A 26,292-nucleotide genomic window follows, 5' to 3' on the forward strand; every position below is an offset into this window, starting at 1 on the left:
TCCCCGGTTTGGCCGCATCCATGTTAGTTTTGTTTAGCAGTGGGACCACCCTTGCGTGTTTCCAAGTACTCAGTACGATAGCCATAGAGATAGATAAGTTAATCACATGACTCAACCGAGGAATGAGCAGAGGTAACATTTTCATTGCATCGGCCGAATTGAGAGGATCTGACGGGGAGCCAGACTTGACTTTGCTTTATAACACAGAAAAGTAGTCAGAGTGTAAGGAGAAAGGAACCACGAGGTCTGAACTAGACACGACCTAAGGGAAGGAATTATAAATCTTCTCCACGAAGAAGGAGGCCAAAGCATTGCATTGTTCATCAGATGATATCGGAGTGGCAATCAGGGCAGTGATTGATTTCAGCTCTTTCAGTATCGAAAAGATACTTTTAGATGGATTAGCACTGCTCTTGAGCTCCTCCGCGTAGTAAGTGGCCCGTACCGACTGGATAGATCTATGATATTGCTTAATTGCTATATTATAGTGCTTCTTTAGGTTAGAGTCATAGCTCCTTCTTCATGCTCTCTCTAACCTCTTACACTCTTTGCACATGTAAGTAAGCTTAGCGTTGTACCAGGGACTGGATTTGGTACTGCAGCTTTTAGACCATTTTACTGGAATGAGAGAGTCGAGAGCACCAAAAATCCAGTTGGACTGTGATTTATCGGCAGAGTCTGGATCTGCTGGAAGACTGGGTGGGGATGAGGAAAGAAGATCATGGATTTGCGCAATATTAAGTTTATGCCAAGGGCGCCTAAGTATGCGTTTCTGAAGCTCTCTGCTCATCGGTACAACCCCAGGGAGTGTCATCGTTATGAGATGATGATCCGATCAGCACATTGGGGCGAGAGAGAGGGTGAACACTCAGGAGAGCAAGATTAGTAGAAACTGCATCCAACAAATGGCCAGCAGAGTGCGTGGGCCCTTGCACCAGGTGGAGAAGTTGGCACGCCGCAAGATCGGCCAGAAAGTTACCCATGTCAGCATCCTGAGGATTATCCAGATGCAGATTCAGATCCCCAAGGATACTGAAATTTGCTGCACTCATGGCTAAAGGCCCTACAGCATCAATAAGAGCCATTCAGAACTTTTTGGAGGCTCCAGGCGGGCGGTACAGCAATAACCCAGACAGAGTATAGTTAGCATTAAAAGAGATCCCAAAGCGAGCAGCTTTGCACCCAGCAAGAGACTCCCTCACAAAGGAGCACCATAGGACGATTTAAAAATAACTGCAATGCCACCCCCTCTAAACCCTCCAGAGTGGTACATGGAAGATGTCTGCAGGAGTGTACAGCCCTCTGAATAATGACGAGATCTGCAGCAGGTTTTCTAAAGTGTTGGGAGATGTACTTCAAGATGGGGGCCAAGTCTCAGCAAAATCTCTATCCTGTTATACATATTTGTTCTTTTACATCTCTAACTGGTCCCATAAGCAATGGTGCCACTTTACCATCTCTGGGTTCCTAGTTCTGCCCCAAAGCGCTGTCACTGCCTGTTTGACTGCAACTAAGGCTAGGGTATTTTGCTTCCCCATGACTGCGTAGAGTGGGAACGTCTGTTTATTCTTTAGGCCTTCGATAATGTACAATAGAAATCTTGTTTTTTTCGTGTCAAACATCATGTTCATTGCAGTGACTACATTCTCCCAGGATAGATGAAATTTTGGACAGTGCAGTCACAAGTGGAGGAGCATAACTCTTTGGCTGCAACCTTTGCAGCGCCTGTCAACTATGCACCTATAATCTTTCTGTGCACTTCAGGTGTGCGATTGGTATGGGATTTAGTACCACTATGGCGAGATTCTTTGCATTACTCTTTCGCTGATGTTGACCGTGGTGTTTTGTTAGCTCAATTACCAATATTCCTCACTCCATTCCTCCTCAGTAAGGCTCCAGTCTGGTTCTTGCTCCCATCTTTACTGGCCTGCTTTTCAACTGAAGGACTGGGTGTTGTTCATGTTTTATACATTTCAAATGTCTGTTTATTAGCCCTTCCTTTTAGTCAACAATCACCTTTCGTAAGTGGTGAGATAACTAGTAGTATGTGGATTAATGAAGGCCTGGTGTACCCAGTGCCATATTTGATGGTATTTGAAGCGGTCTGTTTCTTCAAGCTTGTTTTCTTGTTTTGTGTCTTCAAATGGTATAATGCCTGTGTCTGTGATGGGTTTCCCTAGCCTCAATTTCTGCTGTAGTTTCAGTTTCATAATTGAAAGATTTCATACTCCATTCTAATTTAGGATGACATCGAGTGTGCAAGGGATCAAAGTTCTCACCTAAAAGTACAGAGTTCAAACCATGATGTTCTTTAGAAAACAAATGTCAGTAACGGACATGCACAAGGTGTGCCTTTGGTGTTTGCACTCGAACACGATTCCAAGTGATATGATGTGTGATCTCATGCACCCTCATGCGATCCTGGAGCGTGAAATAAAGTTGTACGTCACTGAACTTTGAAAGACGTCACCCACCTTGTGTCCATCACATTCCCACTATAGGGCGTGAACCCACTCCTGCTCCAGTGGCCGATCTAGTGATGAGTCTTTTTCGTGGTTAAAATCATCAGGTAAGTCAAAGTCCAAATCCAAGAGGAAACCTAAGAAGGTGAAGCAGGACTCAATACATCTCTATCTAAAGAGAAGTCCTGCGGGCATGCAGGTGCGGATCTCGCCCCTGATCACCAATCGAGTTGCTGACTCAGAAATTGATTCCAAAATGCCCTGAGTTCCCTGGACCATTTTCAATACAGCAGAAGGCAGAGACCTTTCAGGAGGATATGCTGCATATTTTGGCAAGCATTCGCAGGTACGTCCAATTGGGTTACCGCTGACAGATGCGTGCTTGGCGCCATCTGAGCCCCCTGAACCCTTCTTGGGTTCCTCACCTACTCTGGTACTGGCCTCCTTTCTGGCTCCAAGATTTGTGCGAGTCCCTCTTCCAGTGAAGCCAGACTCACCAGTGCTGGTCGGGGATCAGATGTCTTGAGCCTAATCCAACTCAACCTTAACCAAGGTTGTGCTCTGACAGTATTCATAATTTACAACTATATTTTAACCACACAGAGCGTTTACAACACATGTTTTTACAGCTCATATACCTTTACTACACATGGTAAGTATAGTTAAGGTAAGCACGTGTGTGTGTGTATATGTTCGTTTGTATATATATATATATATATATATATATATATGTGTGTGTGTGTGTGTGTGTATATATATATCTATCAGCTCAGTAATCAATTTCCCTCCGTGGCAAAGAGATTGCAGAATTGACTGGCAGTGGCAAACGGACAATTGTGGGGGGGGGGTGTGTCACATATGGGGGATCGAACCATAATACACAATACCACATTGTATCATGTATCTTGTATCATATACAAATGGCTGCCACGTTTTACCAGTGCTCTGAAATGCACGAAGGATATATTTTTAAAAATGTAGTCCGTCTTCATTTAATGATTTTTTGAAGACGCACAAAAAGAGCTGCGCGCAGCATGCTAATTGACACTGAGGAAGGACTTGCTGTCTGAAACGCGTTTGTCTGTATCACTGCTGCTGTTGCTTGCGAAATAAAAACTTTGCCACTTACCAAGAGTGCTTTTGTCATTTCCACGGAGGGAAATTGATTACTGAGCTGCCATTTGATGCGCGGATACCAGCGCGCCATAGCACCCGCCGATGAGTGCCCCAAAACCTCTGGTAGAATTGAGCTTGAATATATATATATATATATATATATATATATATATATATATATATATATATATATATATATATATATATATATATATAGTGCAGGTATAGGGCGATGAGGTGTTTTTTTAGGTTTAGGGAGGTGTGTAAGACTTTTGGGTTGTCAGTGTGTTTTTAGGGTTAAGAGGTTGTTCAGGCATTGGGTGGTAAGGGTATTTCAGGGTTTAGGGCTGGGTAGGGACATAGGGTAGTAAGGGATTGTTTGAGGTTTAGGGGTGGCTTGGGGCATAGGTGGTAAAGATAATTCTTAGGGATTAGGGGATGGTAGGGGTATGGGGTGGGAAGAGTAGTTTTAGGGGTTAGGGGTGAGTAGGGGCATAGGGTGTTAAGGTTAATATGGTATTCAGGGATGGGTAGGGCCATAAGGTGGTAAGAGTATTTTTATGGATTAGGGGTGGGTAGGGACATAGGGCGGTAAGAGTAATTATTAAAGGAGAGTCTACATGGATTTCACCTAAATACAAATTCAGTGTAATTATAAAAAAGTGTGGGGAGGGGAGTTTGAGGGTCTCTCCCCAAAATGTTTTTAATATATATAATTTTTTTTTTCTGTAACTTATTTATACTTACCCTGCATCATAAAGGCATATGTGTGGTAAAGACATGCATTTTAAAAAATGTGTGGTAAAAGCATGCATTGTAAGGTCATACAACCTGCAGTATACTCCCACTACCACAAAGCCATCCTCAGGCTCAATCTTTTTGGTTTTGATTCTGACCAGAGTTTGCCACCACCCAGATATGACCATGGTGATGATTTACCCCCACATTATGATGATGAAAATGTATGGGGATGTTTTTCCCCTTCTTGGGTCATCAACGGAAGAGAGTGCTTCCTTTGCTTTGGAAATTCAACATGCTGCTGAGTTCCCAGACTTAAAATTGCCTTCTTCTGAAGTTAAGACAAATGTCCCGACCGAGGTCCTGCCACCTGGACTTGCGTCCTCTGAGCCCTCACTACCATACAACGAAGCTGTAACTGACACTCTGATGGGTACTTGGTTTAAGCCGTGCTCTTGCCCACCAGTGAACAGGCAGGTGTGAAACTCCATAGACAGCACCTGGTCACTTTAATTTTATTATGCAGCATCCTTTTTCTGAGCGTTTGGTGTTCCGTGCTTCCACCATCAAGGTGAATCCTAATTAATTTCCCTCGTACCACTCCGCATTAAAGCTGGTTTAGTTTGCCCTTAGTGTGGCACAACTGCCCTGTGGGAGGCATGATCTTACACTTTCTCACAGGGTGGCAATCTATCATATCAGACAGATGGCAGACGATTTGCAGGACTATGTGCTTTCATTCCTTTCAGACCTGCAGCAGTATCTCCCACATCAGAGCAGCTGTCAGAGGCACACCTAGCCTTCTTTTTGCAATAGGTGCAAGCTCTACTGTCCAACTGAGCCATCAACCGGGTTACGGACTTGGGAATAGGGTGGGTCATAATTCCTGCGATTTCCTCATGCCAAAGAAGGTTGAGTCTTATTTTAAATCTTTGTTCTCTGAATGCCTCCCTGCGTAAAGACAATGGCAAAATGCTCAGACTGGTCCAAGTTCTGTCTCCCCAGGATCCTGGCTACTGAATGATAGCTTTGGAACTGCAGGATGCTTACTTTCATGTACTTGTCCTGCCGTCCAACAAATGTTACCCACAGTTTAAGGTTGGTCAAGAGCATTTTCAGTTTATTGTGCTCCTCTTCTGCCTAACCAGCATCCCTTGGATGATCACAAAAGTGATGGTGTTTGCTGCCCATTTTAGAAGGTTAGTGCGCCAGTTTTCCCCGACCATGACAATTGTTTGTTGAAGGCGTGCTTAAGGCTGCTCTCCACGGCCTGTTGTAGAACAACTACAGATGACTGCGAACCTGTAGGTCTTATTGGGGTTCTCCATTAACGTGCTGAAATCAAAACTGACTGCTTCGTAGAGACTTGGGGCCTTTCCTCCACGCAGTGAGTCCAGGACAATTGCACTATAATCCCTATGTGGGATCTTGTTCCTGGAGCTCAGTGATGACTGTTCTGAGACTTGTTGGCCTTATGCATCCTGCTTGCCTACCTTGACAGGTGACACCTGTGCTCTGCAGTGGGATCTGAAATCTCAATGGACCCAGCATCAAGGAAACCTGTTGTATGTCATCCAGGTTTTGGAAGAGGCTGCACAAGATCTGCAGTGGTGAATGCTCAATCACAATCTGACCAGAGTCAGAACCTCTCTCTTTCCCACCCAGAGCTGATTGTGGTGATGGATGTGTCACGGCTGGATTGTGGGGGGTTGTCTGGGAGAGTTGAAGGTCAGAGGACTCTTGTCTTCAGCAGACACCTGGCTTCATAGCAATCTGTTCGTCTGGAGTAGAAAGCTTTTCTATCATCCAGGACAACACCACTGTAATATGGTAGTGCAATAAGCAGGGCGAAGTTGTGTCTTAAGCCCTGTGCCAGGATGCCTTGCACCTTTTGAGGTGATTGGAGCGAAGTGTCATCTTCCTTACTGTGAACCGCCTGGCAGGATCCTTCAACGCCCAGGAAGATAAGCTCAGTTGGTGAATCACAAATGGTGGCTGCATCCCTAAATGGTGCAGGGTGGCTCTGACCATGAAGAAAACCCTGGCAAGGTTTTTCTGTCCCTGTCAAATGTCCAGTGTCCAAACCTTTGCACATTGAACTTCTCTTGAAGGCTGTCCTGCACATACATCCAAAGAATTTCAGAAACTACTGTGCCCAAGTCATCCTGGAGGCCATAGTTTGGGCCAGGAGAGTGTGGTACCCGGGCCCTCTGAGCTTGTATGTCTACCATCCAATCTGGCTACCACTTCGGGAGGATCTTCTGCAGCAGCAACAGGGCAGAGTTCGCCACCTGAACATGCACAATCTACACCTCCTTGTATGTGGATCGTGTGGCAGCAGTTAACTGTTTTATTTACCAACTGAGGTTTTAGATGTCATCCTGGCTGCTAAGCACCCTTCCTTGAAGTCTATTTACGCCCAGTGCTGGGACACGTTTGTGACCTGATGCAAAGTCTGCAAGACAGACCCTTTTTTAAGCTAATCTGTCAGCTATATTGTTATTTATTTTGTCTTTGGCTCAGCAAGACCTTGCAGTGAGCACTGTTAAAGATTATGTACAGGCTCTCTGCATTTACTGGACCACGTTCCTTGTTTACATCACCCCTTGCAATGCTTTTTCTTAAAGTTTAAAGGTATGACACATTCCGTACCAGACCATATTGTGTCCTTAATTAGGCCCTGACATTTCTCATGTGTACTTCCTTCGACCCAAAGCACAGCTGCTTTTTGCATCATCTGACCCTAAAGACCGTCTTCCTCGTTGAAATTACTGCAGCTTATCGCATGAGTGAGCTGTAGGCTCTCTCAGTGCAACCGAACACCACTGTTTTCCAGTCAGATAAGTGCTGAAGACAAGGGAGGCCTTCTTGACAAATGTGACTCCTATTCACATTGGACAATCCATCCCCCTCCTGATGTCCTTTGACTGGCCTCACCACTCTAAAGAGGAGAAGAGACAATATTGGCTGATCCCTAAAAGAGCTTTAAGGTTTTACAGTGATTGCACCAAAGACCATCGGGTGAACAATACGTTTACTTTTAGGGTTCTCTGGGGCAAACAAAGGTGAGGCGGTGCAGAAAATGATTCTTTAAAGTTGGATAGTACTCTGCATTAAGATCTGCAACATCTTAGTCAAAAAGCAGCCTTGAGCAGTACGGAGGGCCCATTTAACTAGAGCCAAGGGGGCTCAAGGAGTGCCTTTCCTTGACATCTGTCATGGCAGGGGCATCAGTGCACACGTTCACTAACCACTACTGCTTTGATAGCCATGTCCAGTAAGAAGGTAATTTTCCCTTTGTGGTCCTGCAGGACTTTTTGGTCTGAGCACAGTCCACTCACTGCCCATCCTCATCCTCATTCTGTGGAGTAGTCTCTTGCCATCTAAAAAGATCCCAAATTTGAGATCTGTAACTTCAGTTCTTCTGAACTCTGTATCCGAGGGCACAGAGGTAATCAAGCTGGAAACTGGCATCGACATGCAGGGATGGCACTTAGATGAGGCATCGCTCTGTCACTTCCAAAGCCGAACGAGACGATGCCACCTACCTGAGCACTGGAGCAATTCTATTAAAAGTTTCTGATGCCTATAAAATATTCTAATGGTGAGAAATCTGCAGTCAGATAGAGTATCTACCAGAAATGGGGTTTCAGAAGGTACATAACTTGTTGGGGCTCCTGCACACCTCTTCACAAATGGACAAGTACATCCTAGCGCGCTTCAATGGGATCAGGGAGAAGGAGGGCAATCTGTTCTTTGCCAAGGTCCACTTGGGTGAGCCCTTTCACTCCCATTCTCTTTAAGCAGGTAAGTCTCAGAAAACGAATTGTTCTCCTGTAAGATCATCCCACTATAAGTGACACAAGAAACTGCACAATTAGGAGAGGTCCTTTTCCTCCACCTGTAGGAGCTCTCTTTTGCAAGAGGGTCTGGAAGCTGGTGACTAATTCCAGGATACATAAGGTCTGGAAAATGTGTAGCTTGAATTTTCTGCCACTTCTGCTGATGTCTCACTTCAGCACTATTCAGGCTGTTCTTATGGCCTCCAATGCAGAGCCCTGCTGCTTAGTGTGACTGTGAGACCTTCAACTTCTATTTCTCCTGCATCAGCACCTGTTGACCCTCCTCAGAGCTAGATGACACCGTTACTTCTGCCCTCAACCTAGTCTTGGTGGTTCTTCTGCACTCTTCCTCAACTCAAGTTTGAAAAAAGGTCCAAGCTTCTTCTTAAGCACCTTCCAAGATCACAGTAGATTGCTCATTTACAAGCTTTTTTCGTTGATACTCAGACACCTTGGCCACGATTGAGACTGAACTCCTACTAAGTGAAGATGGGGAAAATTGAGGAAGACAGTTTGTGTTCGAGGCATGTGTGCTGTAGATAAACATGCTTTGCATACTCCTGCCATCTAGTGTTGGGTCCGGATGTTTGCAAGTTGTTTTCTTCCGAAGAAGCCTTTCCAGTCACGAGGTAAGGTGACTTCTCCTTTTGGTGATAGTGTGCAAGGGCATCGACTCCATTGTTAGATTCCGCCATCAGGTTCAGACGTGTATTGCTGTGCTCCGGTTCAAAAACGTTCTTCGGGTTCCCCTCGGTGCGCAATCCACTCTACCCTCGACGGTATTCTTTCTGTACGCGTTTCCTTGTTCTCCACGTATCAAATCGCTCGACAAATCATCCATTTTTCGATTGAAAACCTCTTGAGCGCCCATCGGGCCAGCCTTCTGCCAATGGACTGGACTCCATTTGAGTTCTGTCCTGGGTGCCACGCCAAGTACCCTCGCACCGACCTACAGCAAGTTTGTAACTTGTGCCTCTCTCCGGAGCACGAGGAGGAAGACCGTGACGCTTGCAAATCGTTTTGATCCACAAAGACTCTAAGCGATCATCGGGCTCGATGATGAGAGGTGCAACACCAAAGCATCCAACATACTCCGAATATCTTCGGGGAAGAATCCAAACAAGAGGAATTTGAAACATCCACCGCAGAGGAAGAAGAGGCCTTATCTGTTCCAGAGTCAGATTCCGAGCTCGAGATCGATCTGGAGTCCAAAGATCTGCCTCCGGGATAAGGTGCCGTTAGTACCGAAGACCCATTGCCCCCTAAATCTTCCAAAACACATATGGCTACGGCACCACCTCTGACTTCTGGCCCAGGTCGGCACTGAGACAATGCTTCAGACGCCCGCCTCTCGGCTTTGCACCAAAAAAAAACGTGAAGCCTCTGGACCGAGTTGACCGAAACTTCCTTCGGATCCAAAACCGTCCGGCTCCAAGGACAAATTTAGTTCAGAGCCGAAACCCTCTTCTCCAAAACAAATCACGCTTGGAGCCGAAATCTAAAGACGAGTCCATTTCAACGCCAAAATCAAAAGACAGTGGCTTCGAGCCTCCGAAACGAAGTTTGGACTTTCGTAAGGCCAAATTGGATCCTAAGCAGAAAAATATTCATAATAATCCTGATACTGGACAACATTCTGCTAAAACACCAGCAAAACACAAACTTCCTTTACAGGACACAGCCAAGATTCCTCTAAAGAAGAAGAAAAACTTGGCTACCAGCCCTGTTTATCCTGCCCCATAACCCTCCCCACCTTCTTCTCCACAATTAATTGAGGATCCCTTGCATATAACACCTCAGGGATCTCCACTTACAGAACCAAATAGAGATCATGGTGATGATGATGGTACTCATTTGCCTGTAGACCCATGGAATGATTAACCGCTACAGCGCTAGCGGGTTTTCCCGCTGTGCGCTGAATATTCATAAATCCCATGTTACGTGACACAGCCAGCTCGTCATGCGCAGGTAACGCCCATGACGAGCTGGCTTTGTCATTAGCGCGGAAGGGGTTAAAACATTGACCCTCCAGTAGACAATGACCCAGACCTTTACAGTGAAAAGTCGTCAGCACCTGACGATAGCATGGCTTACCAATAGCTCATTGCTAAAGCAGCAGAGAATCACGGGGTGGCCTTACATAAAGAGACATTAAAAGAGGACTTTTAATTTGAGACACACACAGATAAAGTCAAACACTCCCTATGTTTAAAGGCATGATGAGGCATGCAGATGATATTTTTAAAGACTGTGTCCGAGCACATACCTTAACTCCTAGAGTAGATAAAAAATACAAACCCTTACCATCAAATCCTTTATTTATCAAAGTACAATTACCTCTCGACTCCCTAGTCGTGTCCACTGCTCGTAAAATAGGTAATTCACAAACCTCTGGGGATGCACCTCCCCCAGACAAGGAATCTAAACTTATAGATGCCTCAGGAAAATGAGTAGCTGTTCAAGCTGCTACCCACTGATGCATTGCAAACACAGGGCCTACTAGCCAGATATGACAAGGCACACTGGGATGAGATGGAGCAACTGCTCTAATATGAACACAAAAATAAAGCACAGCAGTTAGTTGAAGAAGGGAGACTCATCTCTAACTCCTCATTCAGATGTGCTTTAGATGCAGCTGGAACCACAGCCCAGAGACATTAATACCAGCATTCTCCTTAGAAGGCATGCAGGACTTCGAATCTCGGGGTTTAAGCCGAACGTTCAACAGCCCATTTTGAACACCCCTTTTGACAAGGAACACCTGTTTGGTCCTGTGGTCGACCAGTCCTTAGAGAAAATGAAGAAAGACCTTGAAGTAGCAAAATCCATGGGAGCGCTCCAGTCCCAATCCAATGGAAGCTCCTTTTGCCTATTCATTTTACAGAGCAGGGTATCAAAACAACATCCTCAGACCCAAATGCTTCCGCCTATAAATGCAACAATCAATCCTCTCCCTCTAGAGGTTTATATAGAGGAGGATATAGAGAAACCAATTACAAGATATGGGTAGAGGCGCACACCGCATAACATCCCTTCCCCTAACAAACAGTGACTTGCCCACACTTCTCCCCGATCACTTATGACCTGTAGGGGGAAGACTTCAACAGTTTCTCCCCATTTGGCGATCTAGAACAACAGACCAATGGGTGCTCGACCTTCTCCAACATGGTTATTGCCTGGAGCTCATCACCAATCCACCAAACATTCCACCGCATGTTCACAAACTGTCGTCAGACCACTTAGTTACTCAAACAAGAGGTGCAATCTCTCTTAGAAAAGGGAGCCTGTTCCATTATAATAATGAGGTTCGGGGTTTACTCTCTTTATTTTCTGATCCCCAAATAGGACGGATCATTAAGATCAATTTTAGATCCCCGAGAGTAAAACCAGTACATACTGTCAAAACATTTCCATACGGTAACGCCTCAACGGGTCCTTCTACTTCTACAGCAAGGAGATGTTATGTCCACACTAGACTTAAAGACGCATATTTTCACAATCCCATTCATCCAACTCATCGCAAATTTCTTATATTTGTGATAGCCGGAAAAAACATTCAGTTCAAAGTACTCCCATTCAGAGTAACTACTGCTCCCAGAGTGTTAACAAAATGTCTAGCAGTAGTGGCAGCTCTTCTCAGGAGACAACAGATTCATGTCTTCCCGTATCTAGATGACTGGCTCTTTAAAGCCAGCACACACCAAAAGTATTTCGAAAACACTCAGACCACACTACACTTACTCCACCAAATAGGTTTCACGGTCAATATTCAAAAGTCTCACCTACAGTCTTCCCGGATACAATCCTATCTGGGAGCCACTCTCAACAATCACATGGCTCTATAGCCTTCCCCAGTGCAGCCAGAATTTCCAATATCCAAACTCTATTGCTGCAGTTCCAAACTAGCTAAACCTTGCCAGCCAGGACTTTCATGCAGCTACTGGGAATGTTGGCGTCATGCATTGCAATAGTGCCTCATGCAGGACTATACATGCGTCCACTACAAGAATGCTTAGCACGTTGGTGGATCAGTCAGAGGATCATTTAACAGATCTAGTGTTGGTAGACGGCCACACTCATCGCTCTCTGCAGTGGACAACATTTATCAAATGGGTGGCCTTTCATAGGCCTGTTCCACAAGTCGTGTTAACAGCAGACTCATCTCTCACAGGTTGTGGAGCACATCACCATCATTGCACAATTCAGGGTATCTGGGACGCCAAACGCAAACGACTTCACATCAGCTATCTAGAGCTTCCAGCAGCATTTCTAGCACTGAAAGCTTTTCACGCTCATCTCACAGCCAAAGTTGTCCTAGTCTGCACGGACAACATGACCGTGATGTACTATGTACCAAAACAGGGGGGGGGGACACTCTCTCCACAACTGTCTGAGGACATTTGGAAATAGGCAATCCATCACAAGATTCACCTTCTGGCAAAACCCTTCCCAGGAGTGTACAACCAAATTGCCGACCTCAGCAGAATGAGACAACCGATACACAAGTGAGAACTTCATCCCAAAGTCCTCCTTCCATACTTTCAACAATAGGGATATCCTCAAATAGATCTGTTCACCACAGCAGACAACGCACAATGCCCAAACTTCTCCTCCAGGTTCCCACACCCTCTATCCAAAGGCAATGCCCTACGGATGAATTGGTCAGGGATATTTCCCTATTGTTAGAAAACTGGAAGACCTACTTGAACTTCACCACCATTATTGGAGGTCAAATCTAAATTTAATGACATCATCCTACCATCTCTGGCTGTTGCAGTCCTATTGGTCCAATTTAACCAAGCTCTCTTAGATCCCACGTTCACTGGCATTAATAGACAGGTAGTGAGGTGTCATAGCCCCACCTCAAAAGACTCAAAATGACGCGGGCCATGTTGGAGTGCTGACGGTCTAGTGGTTGTACTAGGACCATCAGCAGCCTCCTATTTAGGGCGAGCATTTCCTGCCGCGCTTGAATCTAGTATTTACTGACGCTGAAACGCTGCTTGCAGACGCGCTGCTGGGTCATGCTTGCACGCTATTGCTTTTCACTTGCAAATATAAATTTTTAAAATCGCCGCTTTACTGTTGTAAATGATCACTATTTGCACGGTATAATTTTTAACTTTGTGGGCACATTAGTAAAGTCACCTTCCTGTTTAGATACCACCGCTTACCTCCCCGGTCCACCGCAGCTTGTGCTGTTTGTTGTGGAGGGAGTGTCTAACGCGGTACAGAGGGAGCCCTTTCACCCTCACTTCCGGGGGCCATTTTGGAGTGCTGACGGTCTAGTGGTTGAACTAGGACCATCAGCAGCCTCCTATTTAGGGCGAGCATTTCCTGCCGCGCTTGAATCTAGTATTTACTGACGCTGAAACGCTGCTTGCAGACGCGCTGCTGGGTCATGCTTGCACGCTATTGCTTTTCACTTGCAAATATAAATTTTTAAAATCGCCGCTTTACTGTTGTAAATGATCACTATTTGCACGGTATAATTTTTAACTTTGTGGGCACATTAGTAAAGTCACCTTCCTGTTTAGATACCACCGCTTACCTCCCCGGTCCACCGCAGCTTGTGCTGTTTGTTGTGGAGGGAGTGTCTAACGCGGTACAGAGGGAGCCCTTTCACCCTCACTTCCGGGGGCCATTTTGGAGTGCTGACGGTCTAGTGGTTGTACTAGGACCATCAGCAGCCTCCTATTTAAAGCTCACATGGAGCAGACGCGCAGCGGTTACGCGCAGCGGGGGCGCCGTAGGTGCGCCGGAGGTGAGCCCATCTTTGCCCATCCGTGACCATCCGGGGCCTGGGGCCAGAACCCCTGGCCAGAATGTGGTTTACTCAAGGGGCGACTTACTGCAGCTTAACCTGGGTAAATCCCATCTGGAGCCGGGTATGATACATCGGCTGGGTTGCGAGGGCCTGTTAATCTCACCTAGGAGTATTAGTGGGCGACAGCGCCCTTCCAATATACATACCCTGAGCTACGGTCTATTGAACACCCGCTCTTTGCAGAGCCATAGGTTGGAGGTTTTCACACTTCTGGAAGGCGGGGAGTTAGACGTCCTCGCACTCACTGAAACATGGTTGGAGGATTGCTCAGCGCCGGATTTGGTGGCGGCTCTCCCAGATAACTATTTGGCTATTCATTTTAATAGGGAGGGAGCCAAGAGAGGAGGAGGAGTAGCCCCTCTATATCAGTCATGCCTCCGTGCCGATAGGTTCCTCTCTGAAACCCTTGGAGGAGCAGAGGTTATGGGGGTTAAGCTCAGGAGGGGTGCGGTCTGTGTGGTGTTCTTGGTGGTATATCGGCCACCGTCGCCGGATTTCCCCACTCTCTTCTTAAGATTGGTCCAGGACCTGTGCACAAGATATGATAAAATGGTGATCTTAGGGGACTTTAACTATCACTGGGAAAAATCCCCCAAAGAAGGACAAGCATTACAGATCGAGGAGGCGGTTTCCTCCTTGGGTCTCACTCAACAGGTCAAGGGGCCGACACATGAGAAAGGTCATGTGCTCGACCTAGTCTGGACCACCATGCCAGTCCAGGGCACTACGGAAATTCTCCCCTGTGCCTGGTCTGACCATTCCCTAATAAAGGGTAGACTTATACTGAGGGGCCCCCTGTCTAAACCTGGGGAGGGCTGGATAACGGCCCGCAAATGGAGAAATCTTGATGGGGAAAAATTGGTTCACCTCTTAGAACACCACCCTTCAGCAAAAGAGCAGGATGTCAACGTTGATGCTCTATGTGGACACCTCCAGCATAAACTGGGGAGTGCCATTGATGCGGTGGCACCTCTTCGCAGGATGAAGAAGGTGGCGAGAGGAGCTGGGGCGCCTTGGTATAATGACTCCCTAAGGGAGATGAAACGTGGGGTGAGGAAGAAAGAACGGGCTTGGCGTAAAAAATATGACGCCATCTCCAAACAAGAATATGTCTCATCCTTAGCCCAGTATAAACTAGCCATACAATCTAGAAAGGCTGTCTTCTTCGAGGAAAGAATAGCTGCTGCAAGAAATCCGCAAAAAGAAATTTTCCGGGTCCTGGCGGAGCTCAGGGTGAACAAAGAGCAAAGGCCCGAGTTCACTCAAGAGGACTGTCAGAGGTTTCAAGACTTTTTCGTAAAAAAGATATCCGATATCTTGGACGAAATTGCGGAAACTGCACCCCTCGAATGTCCTCGCCTACCGGACCTTATTGCCCCGTTAAACATCCCACCATTAGCTGAGTTCTCCCCTATTTCCAAACAGGAATTACTTAAAATCATGGACCGAGTTAAATCGGGTTCCTTGGTGGACCCTTGCCCTCCAGACATTTTCAAGATGGCAATGCCAGGAATAGAGGAAGAGGTCCTGCATCTATTGAACACCTCTCTTCGTACAGGACAGATCCCTCTAGCTTTTAAGGAGGCTCGCTTGATCCCCCTACTGAAGAAACCTGGTGCAGACACAAAATGTCTGAAAAATTTCCGGCCCATCTCTCAGTTGCCTTTTCTGGCTAAAGTGGTTGAGCAGCATGTGTTAGCTCTACTATCGGACCATCTAGCGAATAACAACCTGCTGGAGACCAATCAGGCAGGGTTCCGTGCTAATCATAGCACGGAACTAGTTATGTTATCCATTCTAGATGAGTTAAGAACGCGGGCTGATGTAAAAACACCGAGCGCCCTGATACTATTGGATCTCTCCGCGGCGTTTGATACTGTGTGTCACAAACAGCTTCTGTCGCGGTTGAGATCCTTTGGCGTCATGGGTATAGCACATGCATGGCTCACATCATTCTTGCAGGGTAGGACACAACGAGTGCAGTTGGGTGACCTACTTTCCACCCCTGCCCCGATCACCTGTGGGGTTCCACAGGGCTCTGCCTTGTCACCCCTACTCTTCAACATCTACCTGCAGCCACTGATTGCCCTCCTGAATAGGATGGACTGCCTAGTGTATAACTATGCCGATGACACCCAGATAATCATCCGGTTGGATGATGGTCCGGGAGCATCCACTAGGCTACAGGATATACTGAAAACCACAGTCAATTGGATGTCCGAGAACTCTCTGAAAGTCAATCCGGATAAGACGGAAGTGTTGCCCATCTCCATCTCGGGTAACCCTTGGAGCGAGAAATTTTGGCCTAAAGAGCTGGGCGTACCACCAAAACCGGCAGTTGCAGTTAAAAGCTTAGGCCTATACGTGGATAATAAACTGTCCATGGAAAAACAAGTCACCACCGTAGTAGGCACCTGTATAGGCCTCCTAAGACAACTAAGGAAGATCTCTGCCCTTCTCTCATTCCCTATTTTGAGACACGTGGTTTCAGCCACAATTTTGGCAAGGCTGGACTACGGGAACTCCCTATATTTAGGTTTGCCACAGCGGCTGCTGGACAAACTACAGGGAGTGATGAATGATGCTGCTAGGCTGATATTCAAAAAACCCAGGACTGCTCATGCCTCTCCCCTGATGCAGGAGCTGCACTGGCTCCCAATTCGTCAGAGAATTGTCTTCAAAGGACTGTGTATCGCTCACAAGGCTCGGTATGGCAAAGCACCAAAATACCTGAAATCCCGATTATCCCCCTACACACCGGGTAGGACTTTGCGTTCGTCGGACGCCACTCTCCTGTCCCAATCCCGCTTCAAATTGACCACGGTGGGGGGCCGTGCGTTTTCCAACACGCTCCCAGCTTTTTGGAACAAACTGGATCCAGAGCTCAGGAAGGAAAGTAACCTACTTTCCTTCAGGAAAAAACTAAAAACTGTATTGTTTAAACAAGCATGGAGCAGATCTTAGGTGCACAGCTGGTTTCAAGTGAATGTAACATCTTATCACGTAAATCTGGACAGACAGCGCTTAGAGACCCCTGTGGTTATAACGCGCCATATAAATTAAATAAATAAATAAATAAATAAAATGTTTGATGGCCCATATTTTGCCTTGTAGTTGGATGTTGGTCATCGAAGATTCCACTACTAAGCTTTGTCCTAATTCCCTGTTGACTACCCCACCCAATAGAGAATCCAAACACACTGTGCAATGTAGTTTTGCCTCTTTGCCTTGTGAGTACCACCTGTCCTCTTTCCTGTTACTTGTATGTCTCCACAACTTGTGTAAAATGATCTTATGGACTATTCCTAGCCTAATGGACCGCATGAAGAGGCTGATCGCTCAGTTAATCAACTACATCAATACATTTGATCTTGACATATTTGGATGCATTTCACATTCTTTTCAGGAGACCTGCAGGCTATACTCATGGACATGCTGTTTGATGGGGAGCTGCCTCTTGGCAAAAAGGCCAAATGCTCATTGTAATGATCCAAGCAAAGCAGAGAGACATTCCTCGATCAATGGTCTGGCCACACCTGCCAGATAGATGATTTTCTCTGAACACAAGTACTCTACATTTTCAGTTACTTAGGAGCCTCCTACCAGACAGAAATACCTTTTCAGCTATTGCATTTCCCACAACAGGGGTGGTGTTTGCTAGAGGGAGACAGCAACAGCAGTGGTCTTCCTCCTAGCAACACTTTAATCCAGTAGGCAGTTAGGTTCTGCATTTTCTGTATCATTGGAAGACCACAACTAGAGATCAGTGGGTACTGCAAGTTATCCAACAGAAGTTTACTTTTCCCCTACCTGGCAAACTAATTTCCTCTGGTCTCTCATTGTACTGTAGTGCAGTCGCTTGCTGCTAAAAGTGCAATCTCTTGCTTTAAGCATGGTGCAGTTTCTATCTGTGTTGTTTTTTTGGCTCAAACTTCTGCTGTTCAGTTTCTCTCTCTTCCATGGCGTGGTCTCTCAGTGCAATGTTTTGATGAGTGCGAACAGTGCACTCTGTCGATGTACATAGTGGCTCAGTCAATCACTTCCCAAGTAAGCTCTATCAATGGCCTATTGAAACCAGTGCAGCCCACTGCTCCGATGGCCAAAAGTTTGCTGTTCTTATTTCATGGAAATGTAGACCTTGCTGCCCTGAAGGTATATGCTGACATCCTGTGGCAGTATCTTTCACAAGGAATAAGCAATTCCTTTGTCATTGTCCGTCCTTAGTGGAGAGCAGCATATGAGAAAAGATGTCGCTTCTATATCCCAACAACACTCAAAGTGGCTGCCTACTCTTGCGTTTATTTTATTTGAGTGCTCATGAAATAATGGTCAATCCATCGTTACATGCAAATCGAACATTGTAAATGGAGATAACGATTTTCCTAATTTTCTCTCCCTTTTGCACATAGTGGTCTCTCTGTACACAGTTGAAATCTGACCAAACTTTCCTTTACAGTTAAGGGCTTATTGTCATTTTCTTTTCACCAGGGAGCAGTTCTCACAGGTCCACCTGGAACAGGAAAGACATTGCTAGCCAAAGCTACAGCTGGAGAAGCCAATGTCCCATTTATCACTGTGAATGGTTCGGAATTCTTGGAAATGTTTGTTGGTGTTGGGCCTGCGAGGGTAAGCAAACTGCATTTTATGATGTTTACTCACACAAACGGAACTACAGCAGTAAAAGAGATCAACATGTTTTAGGGATGGATCCTCTTTTTCATTATTGTCCCTTACTGATGGTTGAATTGCCCAAAAATATTTGATGGGGTACTTTTGGTTTAAACATATATTTTGAGTTTTACAACACCAGAACTTTATTTTACCTATTAGAAATTCTTTACCTCTTGCTCTTCCACCGTACTAGCTGAAATAACATTCAAGAGTAAGAAAAATTGGATTGTACGGTCCTGAGGGACAATCTGGGTTATAAGATAAGGGTAGTAATAAGGATGCTTTTCTTTTTTTTTTTTTTACTACTAATTTCAGATTGTGAAGCGCTTCCAATAATCCAGTAGTGTTTTTGTGGCAGGGAGCATATTGCTGACCAACATTAAGTGGTGTGCGGGAAGCGATAACAACGGGAGCAGAGTATAGGCTGGGGAAAGGATTTTAAGGGGCTGCTCTTAAATTGCACGATGGACATCTTGTGGAGAATTAGAGGCTTCAAGTTTTTCTTGGAACTCTTTCAGTATTGGGGGAAGGTTATAGGTTATGATAGATGTATTGAAGTCTAGCCCGGCGAACAGGACAAATTTGTTTTGGGTCAAGGACATCAAGTTTTCACACTTATTTGTCCTTTGAACAAGTAGGGACAACCTTCTGCAGCACAAACCCTTTGGTTGCCAGTTTATAGTACCACACTATGGATCGGGGAAGGGCATTGTGTGAAGTTAAGGTAATATTTGTGTCCATATTTTAATTCTGTTCCTACTTGTACTTATGGTTCTATAATGCAAAGCTTTTATTATTAGGGTGAGCATTCTAAGGAAATGTTGTAAGCTCGAACTGCTCTACTGACAATGGTTCCAGTTAAAAAATATGTCCACATGTTTGCAAAGTTTAATAATATGCGGCTACATATAATGCTCCCAGAATGCTCTCTGATTAGATGTAAACATTTGCAAAAGCTTGAAATCAAGATTGCAGAATCTTAGCTTTAAAAATTAAACGTTCACAAACCATGCAACTAGAAAAAAATATTTTGCTAAAGTACTGTGAAATTTTATGTACCATTACTTTGAAGCATCATTTAGTAAAATGTTTTGATGCATGCTAGTATTTAAAAAGGCACTCTGGAACTGAAAGGAATAAAAAATATCTGTGCTCCACTAGCGTAACGTGTAACTACTCCACAGGTGCTACAGAACTACATAATCTGCCTATAGGACACTTATGTACAATTATGTAACCTGAAGTTTGTTTTTTTCCTGCTGTGTAGTTGTGTTTTGGTGCTGATTCCAGTATTTAATTTGTGTGAGATCAACTTAAAATACAGTCAGTGGAGTAAGATCTAGTTGTACCAACATTGTCAAAACAGCAAATCTTGTTATAACCCACCTGAAACGAAATCTACTTCATCTTCAGATGTATGTGTATTTAACCTGTTTTAGGTCCACTTGTATTCAAGAACAAATACTTATTACAGTGGGGGCGCTGAGTGCCTTGTCCATGAGTCTCATCCGGGAGTGATGCCTCGCCCTGCGGCACGCACCTACCCCCTCGCCAACCACCCTCCCACCCCATGACTAGGAGCTCAGGGGACCCACTGCAATGCGGAGGCCTACATTGCACCCCTGGTACCTCAACATCATTACAGAACACATCCCTCTGTATTGTTATAGGCTAACTCAGCCTGCTCTTCAATAGATTGTTCCTCCTCTATCAGGAAGGTCATTTATTCAGCGGGTCTAATATTTTTCAGTCCACTCCGCCAGGTGTTCTGTCACTTTCTCATTTCTTCTTATCAACTTAATACGCTGTTCGTCTGCCAATGCTCACTCCTGTAAATCCCTGTGCCACTTCCCAAATTCATGTGGATTTGGTGCTGCCCAGTAAACCGCTGTGAGACATTTTGCCAACACTCCCCCCAGCTCTAAAATTCGTGAGTTCATATTATGACTTTTCTTGACAGAAAATACAATCAGTAAATATTTTTTGGACCCATGGCTCAAGTCCCACCCCAGTCTTTCTTGAAAGACTTGGTCCCAAAAAGTCACTACCCTTGGGCAGCTCCAAGCAACATGCAGAAAAGATGCAAATACCCCTCTTCATTAACAAGGCACATCCAACTATTTATAGCCTATGGCATTTCCTACTAATTCTGCTACCTACTTAAAATTATGCTTCATCCTCAAACTTTGTTTTTAAACTTTTTTATATATAACTTTTATCACAGTGAGTACTTTACAGTTCAGTTACAAATAAGAGCAGCTTCTACCATGACAGTAGCACTTACTTAAAATCCTCCTCGTTTTTAAAGCTCTTTACAATTCTGCCATACTCCGAGTCATAACCACAATACATAGCTGCAATATCATAACAAGCATTGTGATTGGTATTAGGCCTTTTCAGTGTCAAGACATAACAAGCATACTAAGTGGAAGAAAGTTTTTCATACTGGGCAACATGAACTTAAAGAAATTCCCAGTTTCATTCACAAACCGATGATGTCACAGTCTAGGCGCAGGTAAGTGAGGTCTGCTAGACTACGATCCTTCGTCCTCAAACTCCGCCATTGCCATGGATTTTTACCAAATGCAAGTTATAACTGATGCATTCAAATCTTCACATTTACGTGGACAACCATCCTCCAAATAAACCTTTGGTTTTATGTTGTGAAGCAAGCAAATTTAGATGCCCTACCTCTTCTCGAGATCCCAGGGCACTTTGCAAACTAGAGCGCAGCGATTCAGATTCAAAGGCACATGGATGAGAGAACAGTGTTGGTAGCAGTGTCCTCTTTAAGTAATGAGTTTTGGTGTTTTGGTGTTTTGATTAATGCCCAGGAACTGTGCTCCAAAGTGTTGTTTCATAAGCATATACAAACCAGTTAGGTTAGTTTAGGGGGGTACATGTGTCTTTCTTATGGAAAAAGCCAGAACCTTTTGGCTCTTCGAATTGCAAATGATAGCTGATGATTTAGACTTTTTTTGCCAGAGTATCTTGTAATTGTTTTATATTTAAAGAAAATTAACAACTTCCTATATATATGTTATGAAGAAAATAAATTATCAGCAGTGTGGCCCTCAATCTGAGGTTCTCCTTTGATTGTGTAGTTTTATTTGTAGGAAGCCAGGAGTCCATCCGTGATTTACGCAAAACACACTGCAAAGGGTTTACCTGGCATATCATGGTAAGTAGGCAGTGTGTTGTAGGCAGGTGTAATATGGTGCAGTTTATTTAGGTTGAGGACTTGTTTAGCTTCATTGTCCTGTTTTCTTAGTAGCTTTCAGATTCTTTTTTTTTATTTGGTTAGACCAATTTCGTGTCCTTTTTTCTTAACTGTCTACATATCCATAGGGAAAAATGTGCTTCCTCTCTGAGAGTGAATTTATTGAGGTCGGATGCACAGCTATTTAAACCTATTTGTCCTTGTTAGGTTCTCCGTGGGTGGCGTTACTACCTCGTAAGACGCCTTAATATTACTGAAAAAAACGTGATGCCAGTGGGTCACTGGGACCATCCCCGTGGGAACACTATTCTCTCCTCTTAGTGACAGAGGATTCCACAAAAGTTCATTCAATTTCTTTTTTATTTGTTCAAGTTCATATTTGTAAAGATTTCCATCGCAATATATTTTGTATCATGTTATTTCAAATTGTTCATCATTCAAATCATCTTTATGATACAAGGCATCATCAATTGGGGCATCATTATAATGTATAATATCCAATGCATTTCGGGCTGCTACTAGAGCCCTTCATCAGGGAATAACACTGTGGGGGTAAAGGTAAAAACAAAATAAAATATCGCTATAGATTGCGCCTTGGGATGCATCATTGAAACATTTCACTAGCATTCAATTGTCATTTACATTTAGTCAATGATACGTACACTGTGTATAGCATAATTGTTAACTTACATGCCCGACTTAGTCTTGTGCGTTTGTTCGAAAGTTTGTAGTTCAGTATATTTCTAAAATGAAAATATTAAACATCAGTGTATACCCAGGGAGTTGTGCGCTTGGTACACTCATTTCTAAACGCATAGTGAGAATATTGTGGCAAGAACTGACCTGTTTCTTTCTGTGGTGTTCCGAAACGCCATAAACGCGGCTTCTGTACTACTCGATCAGTTTAAGTTGCAAGTTTGTAGCCGTTACGGCAATCAAGCTTATTAGGGGTCATGTGACCTCCAGAGACTGACGACAGACTATCAACGAAACAGCAACAGTCAGCTGTAGTAATTAAAGACGTACGGGTTCTTTATGCTTGAAGGATATAGGCCTTCATCTAAAAAATGAAAACGCTTAATGCGTTATTGAAAATAGTTAAGAAAATAAAAATTTGAGAAATGTCGGTATACGGAGAAAAAATGCTAACGTCAGGATCGAACCCGCTCATATAAAAGATTCCTAAATGTTGTGCGTTGTGCTTAAGGCAATGCGCTAGATGCCAAGCCAAGTTGGAATGTGTGATAATACACATATGGTGTAAATGAAGTTATATGACAACAGTGTACCTGAAACCCACGAGCAATGTGAGCGAAAACGTTATATGAATAATAAGAAAGTAGTAACACAGGAGTTTGCCAATCTAGGGCACCGAAGCAGATTAACATGTTATATCATAGGTAGCATGAGAATTCAATTCTCTCGTTCAATCCAAAAGGTTTTAGGGTACAAAGTCTATAAATCCATGAGTTTTCTCTCTGAGAGCCATAAAGGGCTAAATAGATCATAGGATTCTCATAAAGTGGGATGAGCCTTTTGTTGCTTTGATTGATGAGAAGATTGAATTTCATTTCCACTCCAAAGGATTTTTACTCCAGTCTTCATGATATGAACAAGTCTGCACTATTTCATAGGCCAGAGAGTGATGTGGTGGTGTAGTTTTGCCACGACTCACAAGTGAGTATTTCTGTTTTTGCGGAGTTGATTTTAAGACGATTCCCCATAATCCGTTGGTTTACAGCTAATAGGCATTGGCTGAGCCTTGATGTTTTTATCTGTAAGGCTTGTTTGAGCTTTAAGATGATCAGAGGATCAGCCTTGTTGTAGTGGGTAAGGCTGGAACAATACATGAGGTCCAGAAGATAGACTAGATAAGCGTGGAAGAATAAAGGTGAAATTGTTAAGCACAGGGGACACCTAACGGACTCAAGTGGGATGAAGATTTTAAAGACAGTATGGAGACTTTACGCACATGTCCATAAGGACGGATTTTACTTAAGTTAAGTACTTACCCTATACCCCTGTCTCAGATTGCCCTTGGGCTAGTAGCAGATGATTATTTGTGTCAAAAGGTGAAAACTGGTCAAGTAGTAGTAAAGCAGCAACTCCGTTGTTGTTTACAGCCCTTATGTTCACCCGCAATAGAGATCAGTGCTGCTTCTCTGCTTCCTCATGGTCTGAATGCATTCTGTCTGTCTGACAGATTATTTTGTTTGATGAAAGTTGATACCTCGGCAAAGTCTTCCTTTTCAATGGGTTAACCTAAGAAAGGTCCATGAGTTTAGTCTATAGTTCACTTGGTCACCCTTGTCAAGTCCCACTTTCTTTAGTTTAGTATAGGTCCCCTGTCCAGAGGTAGAAGTTGATAATCTCTCTTACCGGTATGGCAGCGGTGGACTCTAGTGGGCTAGGTTAAAACAGGTTTGGCCGGCAAAGGTCCCCTGGGTTCCCTCGAACGTTTGTAGGTTTAATTAGATCAACAGTTTATTTTGTCGTCAGTGGCTTGAATGAGCACAAGTTTTAAATTTTTTTAAACAATATTTGTCTTAGTCAAAGGTCGTTGAACAAAACGCAACCGAAATAAAAATACATAAAGCACATACCATAGCCATGTCCGTATTCTATGAAAACCGATTCAACTGAATGTTATGACCCAGCCTAACACCGACATCCAGATACTGAATATTCACTAATAAGTTAATGACAGATTTCAAGGCAGAGGCCCTCATGTATCAAACAAGTTTACAGTTGTCCAGATCAGAGCCTTTCCAACTGCAAAATGTCATTTATTTTTTCCACGAATCCCAAATAGCGACTTTGTGACAAGTTACTGAATCTTACTGAATTGCTTATTGCATTTGGGAATAAATAGAGTCTGGAAGAGGGGTGGTAAGGGCCTCCCTTCCAGATAATTAATCTTTAAGCTATATATTAATGTGCTGCAACTAAAATCCAGACGCAAAACATTATTATTTTAGTACCTTCTCAAAGGTGGTAGGAAGCCATTCTCAAATGGTAAGGGGTGCCCATGGGATTCCTTCCCCTTTCACAAAAAACGTTTTTATGAATAGGCAAGTAGCCCATGAGACCACTGCCTGCTCAAAGAAAGGTTTGTGTAATCTTTTTAAAATATATATATATATGATTTCCCACTGCGCCGAATCAGATTACTAACATGCAGCATTATGGGACTGGTAGTCCTTGTTATTGAGCGCTCGAGGTGTATGCATGACACATCTGGTGCAGGTGAGCCCCCTACCACTGGGGAAGGAGGAGCCTACAAAAAGACACTCAGTTGGAGATCACGTTTCACACACACACACACACACACACACATACACACACACGCTCTCTCGCTCTCTCGCTCTCTCTCACTCATCGTGACCCAGCAGATGAAAGAGAGACCGTTTTCGGCTGTTCAACAGCCTTTATCAATCTCTATATATATATATATATATATATATATATATATATATTTTAGTGTTTGGGCAGAGCTTTAATAAATAAATAAAAAAAGGTAAAAACAATTGCTTTATTTAAAAGCAATCACAGACTTGCTGGTCTCCTCCAGCAGGCAACCATGCCTTCCAATCGCCAATAGTAATCACAATTTGCGACCTACCTCAGGCATATTATTGAGGTAGGTCGAATTTCGACCCACTGTGAATCAGTATTCTGAGAACCAGCCTATTAATATATCTGTCAGTTAACAAAATACCAATGGATTTGTTAGAAGTTGGTGCACAAATTGCAACCACTTCTAACAAATCCATTTTGGTACATTCCATTTAAGGAATTGCAGATCATTATTTGTCGCAAGTTTTGATTCCTTAATTGGAACCTTTGGACATGTGGGCCAGAGTTCAATAGTTAATAAATAGGGGCAGCAAGAAAGCGCTGCTCATTTTACATGAATAAATGTCAGGAATTCATTTTATTTTGAAGCCTGCAAATACAGTTTTCTCATTCAGGGAAAGCAGAGGACGAGGGTAGGTGCGATAACTAGATTGCACTCAGAAACCTTTAGCACGACTGAGCGCGGCACCTCTGCCACACTTTAGGGAGTACTTTTATCTCTACTTTGAGGTTGGAAAGCCAACATCAAAAAGTAGGTACCACTCAAAGGGCACCACTTTTGACACCTTTGTGGGGTTGGAAGATTCACTCACTATTCCTCTCCTGACGAAGCGCCAGGGATCCTCCTGACCACTAGGTGCACGAAACAGGTTGACTGACTAGCGTTGGACCCTAAAAAGGGGAACTTATCAGACTACCAGGGTAATTTATTACCCCATTGGTTGAATTTACCTATAAAGGTTTTTATTCAGACGGCGGTCCAGTTATTGAAAGTAGTTGGTGGCCTCCCTGACCAGTTTTAACCCACATCATCACACATGAGATACCACCGCACCTAGA

General features: G+C 44.1%; 1 protein-coding gene across 1 annotated transcript in view; it reads left to right on the forward strand.

Moving 5' to 3' along the window:
• Window positions 1-26,292, forward strand: part of LOC144799051 (mitochondrial inner membrane m-AAA protease component AFG3L1-like) — a 275,930-nt gene that overhangs the window by 112,022 nt on the left and 137,616 nt on the right. The window contains exon 9 of the mRNA XM_078670217.1: window positions 18,474-18,611. Coding sequence (XP_078526343.1) covers window positions 18,474-18,611 — 138 coding nt within the window. The remainder of the gene's footprint in view (window positions 1-18,473; window positions 18,612-26,292) is intronic.

The sequence above is a fragment of the Lissotriton helveticus genome, chromosome 12, assembly GCF_964261635.1.
Source record: "Lissotriton helveticus chromosome 12, aLisHel1.1, whole genome shotgun sequence".
Lineage (NCBI taxonomy): Eukaryota > Metazoa > Chordata > Amphibia > Caudata > Salamandridae > Lissotriton > Lissotriton helveticus.